Source organism: Trichoplusia ni, chromosome 4 (assembly GCF_003590095.1).
Source record: "Trichoplusia ni isolate ovarian cell line Hi5 chromosome 4, tn1, whole genome shotgun sequence".
NCBI lineage: Eukaryota > Metazoa > Arthropoda > Insecta > Lepidoptera > Noctuidae > Trichoplusia > Trichoplusia ni.
Window position 1 is genome coordinate 3,170,354 of NC_039481.1, and position 19,983 is coordinate 3,190,336.

Genomic DNA, 19,983 nt, shown 5'->3' on the forward strand with positions numbered 1-19,983 from the left:
AAAAAAACTAACAATGTCTAGTAAGATGTTTAATTTTGATCCACAACACTAGAAATGTTTTGATTTCTCTCGATATGTAGATCTTTGAAAGTAAATATGGCCGATAGTCCGAATTTCCTCGAACACATTTCATTAGCCTACTAGATTATTAATGGCATACGTCTGCTTCTTTCACACAGCGTTTGAGATCTAGCAATGCTATTTGCATATCGTGACTCGTTGCTTCGAGTTCGGAGTAGTCGATTGCGTATGCGCGCCATGCCGGCTACTTCCTGTTAATGAAGCGCTACCGTCGATGTGCCGAGAACTATAAGCACTGCTGGTGTCTGCCAGTCATTCATGTTAAGTGGCCGGATAAGGCGGCGATGACGCTCGTGGATATCTATATTATTGGGGCTGCTGTGAGCTCGTATATATACAGGCAGGAGCAAAAAAATCAACTGCTGTAATTGCTCTAGAGATTGGTCAAATAAAAGGTGATATTTGGCCGTGTCTAGCTCAGTTATATGCAGTAACTGAGTTAATAAATAATATATAATTAACACCAGTCACGGACTTTATTACAAAAGCCTCTGTCTAGCATAATTTATCCATCCAGTTTAATACAAAAAATAGCAAAACAACCTTAACAGCCGAACATAAAATGATAGCTATGTCGAGTTTTCATTAAGATAAAGATAGCCTTATTATTTTATAATAAACAAGGGATAATTACATCGATTCAAGGCCAATTAATATTGTCATGTTCCCATAAATTCATTTAACATCGTGTGTATAATAACTCAAGAGGTATTGACGAACTATGCAATTTAAGAACCGGTTGTACTTTACCACTATTGGCTTGGAATGTTAAACAGGTTTGGGTAAAAAATGACTATCGATTTCTATTCCTATAATAGATAGGCGTGAAATGCCTTTTTACAGACGAAAGGCTAAAGATAGATCGTTTAGTGAACCCGTGGAGGTTGCTCTTGGGAATAGGACAGCCTTATCGGGACATTTTTATCTGACGCACGATGATTTATCCGACGCTGTTCAATTTATGAAACTAATTGCTATCGACATTCGAATCTCAGTTTTAATTTAAATACAAATAAAATTATAGTAACAAACGGGTTCTCCAGGTGTGAATTTAATAATCAATTTAAATAGGCTCACAAAATCACTTGAACTTGGAAACAGAGTTTTTGAATTACATAAGTGTTTGTCTTATAAAGAGTAGAGAAATTTTAAAATTAAAATTACAAACCAATACTGCTGTGTTCACTTTGCAATCAAACGTACATATAGGCAGATAAAATAAAAACTACTCATTATTGTACTTGTCCGTATATTATACGAAGAAAGATACTATGTAAACTTTTGCATTGTACGGGGCCACAATTGACACTTAAACCAGATATATTACGTGACATTTTCCACATAATATCTTGTGAAAATTATCACTTTCACGCAAACGTAACTGATAAAAAGTGTAGGCAAGCCAAATAGAGCGAATTGGTAAAACAAATAGACTGAATCCGTTTTATATGAAACTTGTTTGTGATGAACTGAATCAACAATATGGGTATAATGTTAGCGTGTTTGTCAATGTGAAAATGAAAAATAGATGATTGTTATTTCAATGTCCCCGCTGAGGTTTAATAATTGATACTTCTTGATTTTTTCGTTTGTCCCGCAAACATATATTGATCAAATTACAGTTGATGAATTTTTCGCGTGACGTCACTTTTGGGTATACATTTTGCGCAGTCCTTTTCGTCACAAGTCCCTTCCCCTGAATTTTAATGCAATTTTTTTTCTTTGTTACTTTTATTGCCAGATAAGACCAAAAACACGAGTCTAATATTTTTTAAATTATTTGTTTGACGCGATTCCCAATCGTCATCCTTGTCCGTCAATAGTTGCTAAATATTTTTTCATAGCATTCCTTTCTCCTTCTCCTTTGCTTATAGGTCACCACATAAATGGCTATTGTAAGAGGCTTGAATAGAATTCGATGGATTCAATACGCTAATACTTTCTTCAAAAGAAAAATAAAATAAAAAGGGAAATATAATTTCAAGTGCCCAAATACGTGTCAAAAATGAATAAAAACTTGTATTCATAAAACTAGGACTTTCATCAAAGTTAACTGCATATTGTTCAGAAAACAATTGACACAAGTAGGTCACGTTAGTTTACCTACGTTAAGCTCAAACTTACGAGTACTAAAAATCGATGGCGGTATGAGAATCGTGTCAAAGTTAAGTATGTACTTTGTATTTATGAAACGCTAACAAATAGTCTTAGGATAATCATCTTTGCATATATATTGAAAGCACAAGGGGAATAAAATTGTTTGTTTATATTAAAATATTAGTATAAGAAGCGTACTCCTCCTAAGGAGTCATGTTATCATTTTACGCTAAGAGTAGAGTGCTACTATCGCAATACCGCAAAAACCACTGAACGGATTTAGACGAAACTTGGTACACCGATAGTTTATAACCAAGATAACAGATAGGATAGTTTTTATCCCCATTTTATGTTCCGTGGGATCATTTTAGATTTGAAGCAGGCGGGCAAAAGCTAGTCTCGTATAAAATCATCAACATTTTAAGCTTTAAATGATATTAGATTACACCAAAACATACTATAACATTAGTCTTACATACTAACAAATCATCGTCACGACATTAATTTTACTTGATTAGAAAATCGTGATCAATGAACGCGAATAACTTACGCAAACATTATTATTAAAATGTTATAAACATCAGGAAAAACACAATCACAGCGCGAGAGCGTAGCACTCTTTTATACTATCATAATAAATTGCAATTAACAATCTACTATGCAGACTCAATTAATTAAAATGTGTTTTTATTTATGGTATTTTTAACTGTAACCGTTCAGAGCTGCGATTGTGACCAAATAAAGAAGAATAAAGGTGGTTATTCATAGGATGACATGATTTTATCTTAACTGATAGATGTATTACTGTAGGCTTCGTAAGCGACGATTAAATAATAATAAAAATATAGATACTTGTTGTTTCATCCCGTAGTCCATCGTCGAAGCCTTTTTCCCAACTATATTAGGGTTGGCTTCCAATCTAAGCGGATTCAGCTAAGTATCAGTGTTTTACAAAGAGCGACTGCATATCTGACATCCTCAACCCAGTTACCTGGGCAACACAGTACCCCTAGGACTATTGTCTTGACTAAAGAATAAATATTGCGTTACATCGTCTTAATGGTCTACGACTTTCCAAAAATATCGTATCTATTGGTTTGTTCTGTTAGACAGTAAGATATGCATCGTGGTTTGAAAGTATTCATAAAATTGCAGCTTGATGGCAATCAGTAATGACTTCCCAACTGTCATCATCCATCAAGTTTCGTGAATGTCGAATTATAATTATATATATACTTAGTAAGATTACATACGTATTTTAACCTCTAATCAGGCCATCGGTCTATCGAGGGCATGAAACTAGGTGAACTATAATTTCATTTAATAATCCACTCGTTCCATTAATACAACCTTGAGTGACGTAAGTAAATACATATTTATCAGTTGGTATGTACATTAATACGTAGATCAAAACCATTAGCAAATTCACAACAAACATTTACATTATTCACGGTCCACATAAGAATTGTTTTCGAATACCTATGTAATAATTTTTACTGTTACCCAGATTGCGTGTTCGAGTTTTTTTTTTGTTTCATATCACTTATTGTACAGACTTGGCTAATATTAAAATAATAGTTGTAATTACGAATGAAAATCATGACTAACCTACAATTATGTTTCAATGAATGTTCTAAAAAGAGTTCTATGGAACTGGGCGAATGGTTTTCCCAACATGTTTTTCTACGCGAGGTTTCGGGAGAAGTTATTACACTGATCATTGTAATTACTTAATTGCTTTCTAGTACGTCATTTACAATTTCAGTAATATAGTCAACGGGAAGAGAGCGTGTGGAGAAGCAGTTTTTCAAAAGCCTTTTTTGAAAAGAGTAGTTATTTATTAGTCATGTTGTTTCTTGTCTGAATGTATGACACTTAGGAACCATGCATGTAGAGTCACTTATGTAAACGTTTATCAAAAGCCCGATAATTAAAACTTAAAAAGAAATTGTTTTGAGTCCAGTATTTTCTTCGGCTATAATAAATGGGGTATAAATTCCATGAGGATCAGTCAACTTTGACACGAATTAAATTTAAGATTTTATTAGTTTACAGTCTAAAATGCAAGTCAACATTAAAACCTATAAATCGCAGCTCCGTAGCATCCAATAACATTATCCTATTCAAAAATGCAATGCAGTTCGTTGAGAGAACATTTGTCATGCTTTCCACGTATACCCAGTGGTTTTAACTAAAGGCATTATAATCCGTTAAAGTAAAACACTTTCGCCCGTGAAGGTCGCACTGTGCTTTGAATGTTACGCCCTGCGCCTGCGCAACTGTCCGCTATGAATAAACTATTGCTTACATGACTTAACGAAAGAGTTTTTATGCAATATTTGCTTTTTTACTTTTATGGCTTTACGAAGAAGTTTTTATGTAATTATTATATTTGTTTATAACTAGCTAACAAGGTCAAATGTTGAAGGTTCTATTTCAAATCATACGTAACTTTTTTATATATGAATATCAATTTAGAGCTCTATGGTAATTTGTAAGACTAACTCTTCTGACACGATTATCAGGTTATTTCATAATTAGACTCATATTCACATGTATTCGTTTATTTAAATGTATTTCTTAGGAAGCACCTTCTCGGTTCTTTTAGTCGGTTAAAACAAAACAGTTTTTAGTATAACTGTTTTAGTTATCGGGTATCATTGTGTTATTAATGAATACTACCAAATTGCCGTTGCGTGCGACACTTCGCCCGCAGTAAAGCCGTTTTCATTTGGAAGACAAATTATAACTTTTTATAATTACTTCACGAACGACTCTAGAATAATTTGATACTTTTAGGAAGAATGTTAACAATATAATTGATTTTCACGAATGTATTTGGGACGATACGAAATCTAAACGTTGTTGAAATTAATCTTTGTTTTGATATTGCGTTTATTCTTAAAATATGGCAAGAAATAAAAACTAATCGATTTGTTTAGTTCAATGCAATGCAATGCACTTATTGAATAGGTACCTTCTTATCTGATCACATAATGCAAAAAAACACGACCACAAAATATTACTTGTCTAATATATTATTTATTAATATTAATCATTAATCTTATTTAAAACGTTGGCATTATATGTACTTTCGTGTATTTAGTCTAACTATCCAGTACTTCGTTTAGTTTATCGTATTGCTGGCTATTTAATTACCAGTGGCCACTCAGCTAGGTGGCGCCATGTTTCACTCGCTCGGACGCAAATGTTCTCATTAACCTGTTATTTGCGATGTGCCGTGTTATCCTGCTGCAGGTTTTAATAGTTTAGATTACTATCGAGAAATTTATGATTACATAAACTAGCAGCCATTTTTATGGTTTAAGGACGCTAGATTTATCTACGATTTTCATAACAGGCACGGTCGTTTACAAGTTTCAGGAATCTTAGCTTCGCAGTTCCATTTTATAGTTTTGAAATGACTTTAAGCGTAATAAATCTAAGTTTATTCTAAAAGTCAAGTAAACGCTAACTACTCGCCTAGGCTCGAGGTTTTCAGATTTATGAGTTATCACACCCAGAGAAACAAACAAAAATGTAAGTCTGTTATTAGCAACAATGTGGTAAGTCCTCAAGTGACGTACGAGTAACACTCACACATACTACAAACATGCAGACTCTGAAGGTTACATTTGATGGAGTTCTTTCGTGACCGACGCACACATGCAAAGCTCTCGTAACTCCATAGGTGATGGATGTCCACACGTCAAACCGCAAACCCTTACATATTTGCATAGCTGAGGGAAACTGAATAGTTAAAATCACTGTAGGTGAATTCCTGGTTGCCATAAGAACTTACGAGCCATTGTGTCGTGACAAAGTAAGAGATGGTATGTACACGAACTATTTGCGCACTTGACTGCCTATTAGTACTATTTCTAACTCAGGAAACGTTGGGCATTAGATAATTTTTAGTATTCGTCGACTTCGCGGGAATGTGTGGTATTTAAACAGCACAGTTTACCAATTAAGTTCATTTTTCTCATGAATCGTACATGTTTTCGCTGCAAGCATTCGCGTATTTATTTCCCAGTAACTCTTGTCTCATTAATTGAATTTTGTTTTTTTCTCACAAACAGATCTTAGATAGAGGTAGGTATTACAGAGATATGAAATAAAACCACAATAACACCCATTCACAGAGTATTAATAGGTGAAGTGGACCGGTGGTCGTCTACCTAATCTAATAACTGTAATAGTTTGTAGTGTTACGGGTCGATGCTATTAGACTGACGCCAAGGTCGATTTTGGCTATCAAAATAATTGATATTGTAACAAACAATAAAAATATTTTTCTGTTTATTTTTCGCGTCGTCTATTGTACTCCAAAAACGATTCAATACAACAAAAGACCAAAAATCGTTCGCTATTTTGAAATGTTAGGTTTCCACGAAGGCCCAGCAAGACCTATTAGGTAATAAATCATTACCAAGCCCTTGAACACTAACGATGGTTGATGTCTTCTACGGACTATTTTACCATAACAGACGCTTTGAGACATTTTCATTATTCATAGGCGGTTTGCGTGCCTTTTTCGAGTCGATAAAAAGCGCCAAATAATACGGATCATTTACATTGCTGGGTACGTGGTACAGTCCGCAACAAAAGACGAACATACATAAATATGCAAGAACCAAAAATTCTAATATATTTAATGTTGGTAAACAACAAGTTTTTAATATAGTTATATGTAATTCTGACGTTGAATCGAAATTGTTTTCCATAGAGTCCGGTTAATCAGTCGAAGTTTGTGCTTAGTATAACTTCAAAAATCTATAGAAAAAAATATTATGGATCATGTCCCAACACTAACCTTAAAACAATCCACTTAGAAGCAGCAGCATAGCAATATGATAATGATCATGTTGCTGCTGATTGTACCGTAGCTACGTAGGGAAGGCACTCCCTCACGGTCGTAGTAACACCACTTATTTATATTGTTGAAGACTAATCAAGGCCAAAGAAAGGGCGCAGTCATTTTTCACTACGTTTCTCTTCAACTGTGTATAACATCTTTTTATAGAGTTGTTTCAAAATGTTCTTTCTTCCTCGTTGATTGCGCACTCGTAAAGGTCACATTAGGACTTGGATCCACTGTAATATTCGTTGGCATTTTGCAAACACAAGTATTGATAAGGTATTTGAATTTCTTTATTTTCAATTTGGTATCAAGCTGAATAAGCAAAAACTCATATTATCTTTAATAACTTGTAAAGAAGTATGGTTTCCATTCAATGATTTTAAGGAAATGATTATCAATTAACAATCTCATAATATATCGTGTAACACGTGAGATTAATAGAATTATAAGTGGGATTGTTTTAAATAATATGAAGTCTGGGAACGTCACGTCGAGACATAACAATGGGTTTCGACTCTGTATGACTGCTATGTTCAATAATAATTGTATCTTGTTGCATGATTTGCATCTGGCAATATGACTGTTGAACATATAGATATATAAAAGTCAAACTACAAAAAACAGCACTTGAATTGTTCATGAACGATAAAGCTATGACAATCCTGATCAACCGAAGTTTGAAAGAAGTTACAGTTGAAACTTGTTAGGTGACAAATAGATTTGTGGGTACCAGCTCTTATTTTTACCACCCTTTAGAATGATTGTCAGGATCCTCAGTTTCAGTACCCAACCTCCTTATTTATCGACCTTTGTTCAGTACTCTCAACTTGACCACATATATACAAAACGGCCAAGCCACTGGCTGTCATCAATGGTTATAAAAACAGTTTATTCCGTATTTTTTCCAAGACGAATTTCCTACACAACTTTTATTGATCCGGTTTATAAAGTAATTTCGATTTATTAAGCAATCACGTTGCAACTAATCTCATTACCGTCAAACCCAGACGTGAACCAAGATTAAATCTGCTTTACTATAAAATACTAATTAGTCTAGCTAATTAGATTTTCTGAGCACCGCTTACATCTTAAAGCTGCCGCGAGGCATAACTAAAACGTTAGGATTTTAGATAAATCTTGTTTACTACTTGCTGATTGCTAGGCTTCGGAAACATATTAAAAGCTTGTTTTAAGTTTATTGTGCGAGCGAGACACTGCTCTAGGCTGGTGTAGAGTGCTGTCTCACTTTTTTTACTAATCTCAGAGGAAAATCAAGCTCATACAAGCTCTTGAAGCATGACAAAGTCTTTGTGGAAAAGAGATGCAGCTATATTCCGTCTATTGCGCTGTCCCTCTTCTACAAAAGGAACTTTAATAGCTAGTGGTAGGTGACGTCTATCCCGTCAGGTGCATTAAAATAGAATCATTAATCTACCCCACAGTAGGCAGATAGCGATCTGAATAACGACGATCGGGAACAGATAAAGTGTAATCAGAACACACTTAGCTAATTAAAAGCTTTAATAAAACTTAGTTTAAGTGAGTTCGTTGCTTAATTAGCGCGATAAAAAATCTAGATTTAGCAATACATTAAATGAATATGTTATTTGTATGTTATTACTAAATTAATTTGCTGCTAGTTTACAGAGATATACGCCTAAAATAAAAATGCGATTCAATAATATATCTTATTTGAAATTCACTTCATTTTACGTTAATTATTTGAGACCATAAAAGGAACGTGTTCATTTCAAATTGTTTAGAAATGCCTCACTTATCTTCCCATCCTTTTGTCATAAATAAACCACGCAATTCGCAACATCCTTTACACGTTTTAATTTGAAAAGCAATCAAGAAAGGACTGTATTTTAAACTTTAGCTTTGAATATAATTTAACTTGCATCGTAAAATGTCCGTCGTCAAAGTTTACGATAAACATGAAAATTTAATAGAGAAATAGACGATGGAATATGTTAAATAAGTGCTTTCTTTAATAGACTTTTGAATTATAATATTACAGCTATAACTTTGATTAGGTATCAACTCGGTCGCATTTGAGAAAATTACAACAGATAAGTGTAAGTTATTCAACTTCCTTTACCTGTGTTTAGAGAACACATTCTTCGTACATAAAACGCCACGAAATAAGTATACCTAGATGCTCGACATTAAACGTTTTGTGTTGTTCCAGGGGCAGCGCTCAGGGTCCCAGCTCCACACGCGTGCAGATGACACAATAACTTGTGATGCTGGCACGAACAGGATTCTATAGGAAACTGCGTCCTAGAGGACGGCGACGAAGATTATAAACTAACTTAAAACTAGTTCTAATAAAAATGCAAGTGCCTAAATTTGTAATAATGTTGGGTAATCGCCGTAATTTAATATTTAGAGTGAGCATCGTGTTCAACATCGCCGTATTCCTATACGCGGCGATGCATTACTCTGGAAACGGCGCCTCGGGGGTCGAGTGGGTGCCGATCACATCCGAAGGCGCGGAGAGAACCGCTGAAGCCAGATACCTAAAAGAAGAATTCCGAAATGAATCGGAAATAAGGCTAGCAGAGTCCAGTGTGAGGAACTTGGAGGAATCGACTTCCCAGAAGTCGATACCTTCGACGGTGCCCTCAGTGAACAAGACCGCGTCTAGTACCGTGTCAGATATTGATAAAAAAGTGAGTGCTGTGCCATCGGAACCTAATCTTATTAACGAAACACTCGATATCGTGGACGAGAACGCGTTATCCGAAGCTACTCTGGCGCGTCTTCGGTCATTGCTCGCTTGCAATGAAAGAGACTTTTTACCTAAGACAACGCAGCGCGGCGAGTTCTGGGTGCTGCAGAACTATGTCCGCGCGGAGCACGGCTCGGTGCTGTGCCACGAGACCATCACGTACACCACGCACTCCGGCTTCGAGTACTTCGACAACGTGCTTCCTCTAGTTGAACGGTGAGTTATATTTAATCTAGCTGTTAAGTCTAAAATTACACAGCGTTGCGCTGTATTGTATCATCCTATTATACACAATGTAAGCTACAATTAGAGCTGTCGTCACATTCTTGTCACTCACGATTTCTTTGACAACGGCTCGCGTCACAGCTTTGCCGTAAAACACAAACAATACTCGAATTAAATTAGTAACAACAATGCTCCAACTCTCTTTTGTTTTTTGGTGCATTGACCAGCAACATTCTTAAATCAAATGCATTCAAATATAATTAAGGTATGTTTGTTAGCATCTAGTGAAAACGTAGTATATTGATTCCTATTGATGAAATGTAAAGCGTCAATAAGACTGACGGTCTATAGAAGGTGTTCCAATGGTGAGTCAATTAACAGTACATTCGAAATTTTAAATCAAGGTCATAAATAAAAAAGTATGGCGCACTAGCAAGCTTTTGTTATCTTTTTATCATCTAAAAGGTTTGATACATAATTATAGAGCTAAGCGGACCGGTTCTAGAGTAGATGCTGCGTACCAATGAAATAATACTTCAGTAATGATAATAATACATTTCAATGTAAATGGCAGGCGATTACGATTATTTCATCATAATGTGTTCGAGTTATTCTTTCGTTTAATCTGTTATGAGTATCGCAGTGACATAGCATAGGATATCCTTTACAATAATAAATGTAACTCGTTAAATAGATTTTTAAAACCGATTAACAATTGTACTTGACGTTTTAAATCCACAAAAGCAGGATGTTCCATGTTCAGTATTCATTTTAAAGCTTTTCTTTTGTCATAGAAATGCAGCTTAAGAAATAAAATTGAAGTCAATTCCACCATAAAGTGCTCGTTCCCACGGTTTTATTTGACTAGACATTTTTATTTCTGTAGTAAGTTCTTGTTATAGATGCAGTATTGTAACTTTAACCAACGTTGCAATGTAATACCTATTTCTAAAGCCATAATGTTCATAATAGAATGTAAGAAATGACGAAAGTAAGTTACTTCTTTCACCTGCAGAAAAAGGTTCATGCATTACGTTATAGAGATTACTAGGTTTTTATGTTTTGTCTGCTTCGTTTTTTTATAATAAACAATAAAGCATTTACAAGAAAACTAATTAAAATGGACCTTTATGAGCATAGCAAGATTAATTCAAAACATATTTATAAAACTCCTCTATTTTGGATTAAAATAGATGTACATACAGATCGGCTTACGGATTTAGTTAATACGGCTAAAATTAAACCCTATAAAAATACGGCTGTATAGTGAGATAATGTATTATTTTTCAATTTGATATATATGCCTTTTTAGGGTAAAACATAACCAAACAGTTCGTTCAGAAAACAATCCAATAAATATTTTAATCCGATTTAAGTGGCAACATTTGTCCTCTAAAAAGGGAATTGCAAAATGGCGTCGGCCATTACCATACACATTATTGTACTCACATGTATGTCAAAATTTAGATATTTATAAGTCATTATAACTATTTCATCATAATATTACAATATAATATGTTTATCTAAAGCCTACATATACAGCAAGCATAATGGAGCATAATTATCAAGTTTTGCTGCAATGATTTGAATGTGCCAATCGAATCCTACAAATATTATAAACGCGAACCTTTGTAAGTTACTTTTTTATCCAAAATACACTGAAGGGATTTGGACGATGTTTAGTAAATAGATAGTTTAAAACCTGAATTAGAACTTAGAAGATTTTATATCCCCGTGGGATCGTTTTTCATTTATTGCGAGCGTAGTCGTACATTATAAACTAAGAAATCCTTTGAGGCCTTATTAACTAGTGAGTAATTTTATGACTGGACATCTAGTTTATAATCGAATCATACATTAAATGTGACAGGAGTTGCAAATCCCAATGCAATTGCTTTGACGTGTAATTAGCAGCGCTATAAACACATTATTGTGGGCTAAGGGTGAATACGTAATATTAAATAAGTGCTACCAAACCCAGTCTTCTATTACATCTTCTTTCTTCTTGAAATATGAATATAAATACATCTATCTATACTAATATATAAAGCTGAAGAGTTTGTTTGTTTGTTTCAACGCGCTAATCTCAGGAACTACTGGTCCAAATTCAAAAATTCTTTTTATGTTGAATAGACCATTCATCGAGGAAGGCTTTAGGCTATAAACCATTACGGAGCGAAGATAGGTACAATGGAAAATGTGTAAAAACAGGGCAGGTATAAATCATAACTTATAACTTCTACCCACGGGAACGAAGTCGCGGGCAACAGCTAGTTACTTAATAAAATTGCTTTTATATTTGTTTGAAGTAGTCCTTATATATAAGTTCGTTCTTATTATTATTCACACGATAAAGTGCTTAAATATAGCATTATTACTTTTCTGTCAGCCCTGCGCGTATTGTATTTAGTAACAATTGCGTCTGAGCTGCGCGTGCGCCGGCAAGGGCTGTCTACTTAAGATTATTTTAATGATGATCTTAAGATCACACTTCCACTTTTAATTACAATATGTTAATTTTCTATGATTTAAGTTTATCTTCCAAATACCGAATTATAAATTATGTATCTACTTGTCTCATAATCAAAGAAGTTGCAGTACCTTTAGTGTTAAATGACTATTTAGGTTCTTGTGATTATTTATTGAAAAAAGAAAGAAACTTACGGTTTTTTTTTCAATATACAGGGTTATATGTGTAGTAAATGCTGTGCTCAGGAAATATAATTTGTGTCATATAAAGAACTAGATTTTTCTCAATATTTTTAATAACACATTTATTAACACATCATTTATACGGAACATAACTTTTTTCGCAATAAACATTTCTAATATAAGATAAGTGGCAATTTCTTAACCGAAGTTCACCGGTCGATCAAACGTGTAAGCTATTTCATTCATATTTGAAATTAATGAAACAACGCTATCAAGCTATTTGAAGTGTTGTGGCAGCCCTAGCCGCGATCGTCACCTCACACGAAGCTGCTGCGCCCAACACAACAATGGTGCGTCCAGACCCAGTCCCCGCCATAACCAAACTATTCGTAGTATTTTATTACACCGCCTCTAAAACCTTCTTCTCATAAATATATGTTATTTAATTCAGTTTTTGCAATTTAACTAACGTTTAATTCTGCTAGTTGCTATTATTTTGTCTTGTATCTCATTGGTGATACAGTTCACCTTAACGTGACTTAACCCTCAACTGCTGTATTCAATGAACTTTTGTAAAGAGAATAATAAATAAATAACATAAAGAAATAATTGACACACTCGCAACTGTATATTGTGTATCCCTGTTTTTTAGGTTACAGCGCCCTCTCCCATTAGATTCGGCTGAGTTAAGTCAATGAACTAATATGTAAAACGTGCATGCAATAGAAACAAAATCAATTGAAACAAATACCAGTAAAAAGTATACCTTAAGTATACACAAAATATGAGCTCAAAGCAAAATCGTCAACACATTTTGATTACTTTTACCGTTAAAACCAATAACATTTAATATGCTACTTATTATAACTTAATGTAATAATCGGACTACCGCTAGTTCACCAAAAAGTTTTAAACCACCTTTAACTTGATATAAACTTGTATAAACCATTTAATCGAAAAAGGAGGTTCTTACTTTTAATTAGTACCGCTAATTTCATTAAATCCTCTCAGGCTTGGCATAAAATACTTCCTATATGGTTTACTTTAAGGTATTCGAATATAATCTAACTGCACTTTCCTCATAAACCAAGTGTTAAATTGAAAGTAGATTAATCTATATCTATACTTAATATATAAGCCTGAAGAGTTTGTTTGTTTATTTGAACGCGCTAATCTCAGGAACTACTGGTCCAAATTGATTTTTTTTTTGGGTTGAATAGACCATTCATCGAGGAAGGCTTTAGGCTATAAACCATCACGCTGCGACTAATAGATGCGAAGATACAATGGAAAATGTGAAAAAAATAGGGCCGGGCAGGTTATAAATCATAGCTTATATCTTCTAACCACGCGGACGAAGTCGCAGGCAACAGCTAGTATTAAAGAAAACTACTCCCGCACTTACAAGTTTAATACTTGTGTCGCGGGTGATTCACAAACATTCCAGTAACATGCACAAAGACACACAGACTCAGTACGAGTATTCGTGGTTAATACAAATTTTTGTACTACGCGAAAATCGAACCCGAGACGCGTTACGCATGATGGGTTTGGCGTTGTGACCCGTGGACGCCCGTGGTGTTCCCACTCGGCCATCCGTGCAGTCAAATTGACACAAACCAAAAACAAATGCATAAAACAACAGTATTGCTTTCAAACACGGTACTCCATTTACTTTTATGAATCACTGCCACATACACACACACACACACAAAATAAATTGTAAAGCAATTAAGTCGTCAACGAGAAACGATTGATTTTATTAAAACTTGAACGTAGATTGTTATGTAGAGCATCTTTATAACAGATAACATTCTAAGCAAAATTATTTTTGTAATTGAAGCTTGAAGCGTGCCGAGTACTTAATAAATAGATATTGCTTTTTATGTGAATCAATGAATCAATCAAGTGTGTTAATTATGGACTTTCAAGAACAATATTCGTAATAGCGGACACAGTTTCACAATCACGTGATTTATTTGTTATTGCTAACATTTTCAAAGTGTAGGAAACTTCTTTTTTTGTCTATTGTTTATGAGGAAACACATTTTTTTATTATTTGCTGTTAAAATTAACCTTTTTTGGAACTTTTAGTAGCTTTTGCCCGCGGGGCCCGCCCGTAAATTCATAAACTATCTATGTACCAAGTTTCGTCCAAATCTCTTCAGCGGTTTTTGCGTGACAGAGGAACAAACATCCACACACACAAACTTTCGCCTTTATAATATTAGTAGGATAGTAAGATATAGGATTATAACTTTAACTGTTTTTCCAATATAATGATGATTCATCTTGGGTGTTTCAATATGGGGAGAAAATATCAATATTATTACACAGTTGAGCCGTAACTACGATTAGCGGGATCACTTTAATAGGCTAGTAATAACGTGATATTTAATCACATAACGTTTTCTGTTTTACAGGTAATACCCTAGGTGGGTAAAATATAAGATATCTTTGAAATTACTTGAGACAGCATGAAGAGGAGCTCGTGGCTAAGCTATAACCGCATAAGTGAATCGATCACAGGTTAAGCTACGCTTGACGCGAGTTTCTCCGTGTTTCGTTAAATTGTGGGTCCCGGTTGTTATTCCTACATCTTAGACAGTCGTTACTGGTAGTCAGAAGCTTGAAAAATCTGACAACCAGTCTAACCAAGGGGTATCGTGTTGCCCAGGTAACTGGGTATCGGAGGTCAGATAGGCAGTCGCTCCTTGTAAAACACTGGTAATCAGTTGAAACTGGTGAGACTGGAAGCTGACACCAACATAGTTGGGAAAAGGCTAAGCCGATGATGACATCATAAAAAATCTTAATATTTGATAACGGTGAAATAACAAGTATTTATCGGGGTCGACCGAATAGTTCGCTCTGCGACCCCTCCAACGCGTCAGTTCAGGATTAAGGACACCAGTTGGGCCTGAAACCTGTCTAGAATTTCTTAGTTTCTTTATCACACATTGGATATTAAGGGTAATTAAAATTACACATTTATTTTTACATGAATATAAAACTTTTAATCATGATTAAAATGGTGTTTAAACCTTTTTCCTAATCACCACTAAATGATTATGCAACGGTGTTAAGAAAGGCGTTATTAGATGGATAAGGATAAGGCAAAACGATTTCGGCAAAAACGAACTCATTATTCCTTTGTTTTGCATTGCAAAAGTAACAATAGCATGTTAACCCTAATCAGTATTCAAAGCATTGATTAAATAATAGAATTCGAAATTGCGAAACGTTACCAAAACTAAATAACGCGGGTCTTCTTCGGGTGCTCGCTTTAGAGATAAGTTGTTAATATAAACCACGGTCATACAATCGCTATGTTAGCCGTTGAAAGTTTGACAGCCTCTTAATTGTCCTGATTGTGATGTTGAAACCTTGTAACCGGATAAAAAGATTGTTACTAAATGGCTAGTATGAAATCTAAGGAGTTCAACCTCTTGTTATCAACTTTTCAATTGTTTCATATCTAAGTAGTAATCTCGAGCATTAAACAAGTTTTAATGTTTAGACTAACACTGTACTAAGTTGGACACGCTATGAATCTTTAATTGTCTTTTGTTATCCGACCTTAAGTTCTCAGTAACAGGCGCAAAACAACATTTACGGTATAATAAGCTATTAAGTGTTAAAACAGGTCTCTGGAGCGTGCTCAAGCCTTAGGCGGTGTCCCCAACAGAGGCCAGAGGACAAACTATCGTAACACTCGTGTCATTGCCACACCGGTCATAGTACTGACCTCCGTAGACTCGTTAATTACTTTGCCCACTTAATTGTTCTATACTTATCGCATTTTGTTCACTCATTAACGAAGTTTTGACTTGGTTCAACTGTTTCGAACTTTCCGCAGTCAATTCAGTTCTTACAACTTAGTTATGAAGTTGTAAGTTGTTCCTTGCAAGTTATGTTGCAAAGTAATCATTAATTTATGATACCGCTGTTGCTAGGTAAAGTTTATAGAGTATTAAACATGCAAGTTGTTCGTTTTAAAGAAAAATCATGGGAAAGTTGGTTTTAATGTTAGATTTAGTTAGGTAGTTCGCTTTTATACTATTACTCAGTTTGAGGCAATAAATTATAACTTTCTTTCAAGTTTTTAATTAGAGACCTTGCGTAACAGTTCCTAGGTTATACTTCTAGTAGGTACCTACTCAAACCCGGAAAAGGACACACATTTCGACCGCGTGACGACCTTTAAAAACTGATACCAAGGTTGTGGGCCCACAATCGTACATAGCAGTAGCCCTGGCTCCAACAATTGCACAAGAGATAAGTGGTACAATTTGCGCACACGCGGCGTATCAGCGGATACGGGCCGCGATACAGCTGGGCTCACTTCCACTGGCCGCTCTCGGCACTGGCCGCGCTGCAACATGCGAGCGCTCCGCGCCGGCTGCCCCCGATTCGGTGCTCATACCGCACCGGATTTACACATCAATACACGGGAACATGCACTTTCCTATTTGTTAATGTTAATGCCCATTATATATTCGTCTCATCGATCGATAAGGTATTGAACATGTGTACAATGAAAGAGCGTTTTAAACTAAACATACCTTTTTTGTGAACGTAATTAATGTCGCATCGTAAAGCTCATTTTTTACACATGATTTTAAATCTAGAAAACGAAACTCATTAATGTAGAATATTATTTTTATTGTAAATAATACGAAGACAAGATGTTTTATTCGGAAAGTATGGGCTTACTTAGGAAACATTATGCAGCTGTTTTAGTAAATCAATTTAGAATTAATTTGCTAAACCAATAAAGCACGACCACTTTCATAATCAATTTCAAGGTTCTTGCTCTATATGCTAACATCTATATTAAATTTTAATTTATTAGAAGTGAGTTCATCCGTCTAAAGATCCACGGATGACCCCGATATCGCCAATAAAAAATACGTTGGCCAAGTGTTCTTAATTAATTCGTACATTGAATGCGAGCATGAACAGTGAAGTAGCATGCGCAGACTCCAAATATCTTGGAATAACTATGTTAAACGGAACCGGTTCGTGATAGTCTCTAGTTTCCACGACGAAAAGTGAAAATACGCGCATCGAGGTGTGCTGTTGACACGGACATAAACACATGTGGTCTGTCTCCCGCAAGCGAGACTTCAAAAAAGCCGACGATTTGATATCGAACTCCCAAAACAGAAACAGTTTTTCAATCAAAACTCACAAGAGCAATCAATTGATACCGTTTCGATAAGTCTAGGTCAGGGCCCATATGTTAACTCATTTCTAGTTTACTCATACCGTGACTAACGATCGCCAACCGAAGTCTAAACTGGCCGAATTAGATCCAACGGTATATTTATACACATGCAAAGTTTACGATGTAGTTTTATGGAACAAGATAGTAACTTTGGCAACATTGCATGTCACGTGATGACGCTAGCCATCACAGTTTGTACGAAATACGAATCAACGTTTTTATGGCAATCATCATTTGTTCCGGCTATGGGTAAATTGCTGGCGTGCAGATCAATCGATTTGAAGTTAGGCCACACTAGCGATAAGCTTGTGCAAACAGTCTGAGCTCCTCGTTATGAGCAATTATGAGTTTTATTAGTCTGGGGTTTTGAAACTGACGATCATAGATATAATATTTTTAGATTTCTCTAATTTTATGTTCAATAAGTCCAGTCATATATGAATACTAGCTTTTCGCCGGCGGCTTCGCCCGCGTCGAGGTTGATTATATCGCGTTTCCGAGAGAACTCTTCAAAAATCCGGGATAAAAACTATCCTATGTTTTTTCTCAAGGTCAACTCTACCTCTAAATTTCATTAAAATCAGTTCAGTGGTTTAGACGTGAAAGCGTAACAGACAGACAGACAGAGTTACTTTCGCATTTATAATATTAGTAGGGATTAACGTTTATCAAAAAAACGTTGCCACCTCTACGAATTTTTCGTAATCTTTGAATATTTACTTGATTTTAGCAGTGTTGTTTTGCGCAATCTGTATTTTGAATTGATTTCATTAATGGGACTATCCTAAAATGCTTGGCAAAACTGTTAATTAGTTAACGTAATAATTATTCAAAGAATTCTGACCGAACAGTTGATAAATAAGCTTTCTTCGTATGACAACACAACTGGTTTTTAAAAGAAAATGAAATTGGTTGCGTAAGAACCACTACTTTTACATATTATGTGCTTTTTCTTTACTTAAGCAGAAAACTGTTTGCTCATGATTGTATATTACTAAGATGAATATTGCGCTTGGCATTTTTCACTTAACGTATTAAGACTTTCTAGAGGTGGCGAAATTACCATTGATATCTTTCTTAAATTCTAATATGTGTGATGTGGGATGTCTTGGTCACGAATACTTCAAAAATGATTTTTTTATGCCGTGTACCTTTGTCGCTTGCTATTTATCATACTCATGATAATTCTAGTAAATTCAATGAAATCAATCGAAATCATTTATTGCGTTAGTTAGTTGGTTATATCATCACCTCTACATGTTTAAGTCATTTTTGTTGGACGTATACTATAAAGCTCTATATTTTATATCTATTTCATACATTTAAAACTGTCCATCAATAATACTCTAGTCCGGCAGGAAATCTAAGCCTGATAACATTTTCATCATGAGGTTCTGTTACTATTGAATGTCGCTCACATTTAATATTAATGATAAAATATTACTTAAAGACTGATACTAGGAATGAACTAGACAACGAATTACAACAAATAGCTTCGTTATAAATGAAGAAACAAATAATGCAACACGCGAGGTCGTGGGAAACATTATTAGTCTGGCAAACTAGTTGTTCCAGCAATCACCTGGAAACCCTGCGGCTATCAGTTAACAGAACAACCCTACAATTGTTGCAACGAGCACTTTCCCCACTCTCACCGCCTCATCATCCAGCTAATACAATTTCCACGTTAGCACAATCGATCATTTCGTAAACAAAGCCGCTGACGCAATACCAACCGTATAACCACGTCCTAAAGTTGGTTTAACATTGTTCGTTTAATCGCGTAGGTGTCGCACGCCGGTGCCGGCTAGGGAGGCAACTATGTATAAACCAGTTCTAGGTACCACGTGCTTGCCTGTTAAAATATTCGATCCAATTATATTGTAATGCAATGCAAATGAGAGCTTGTATAAACACAGGCACTCATAATAACCTGTATTTCCTCAAAGGGTAAACAATATTATCATGGATGCAGAATTTTATTACAATTCTAACTCACCTTAATAATAACATATTGAAGGTTTTAATAAAAGTAAAAATCCGCGGTCTTCGGCTCTAAGCCAAGACTGCCTCGTCCTCACTACTTGTTTTTAAAGTAAG

General features: G+C 35.1%; 1 protein-coding gene across 1 annotated transcript in view; it reads left to right on the forward strand.

Moving 5' to 3' along the window:
• Positions 1 to 19,983, forward strand: part of LOC113492555 (beta-1,4-glucuronyltransferase 1) — a 61,749-nt gene that overhangs the window by 20,906 nt on the left and 20,860 nt on the right. Inside the window, exon 2 of the mRNA XM_026870055.1 lies at positions 9,234 to 9,992. Coding sequence (XP_026725856.1) covers positions 9,379 to 9,992 — 614 coding nt within the window. The 5' untranslated portion in view covers positions 9,234 to 9,378. The remainder of the gene's footprint in view (positions 1 to 9,233; positions 9,993 to 19,983) is intronic.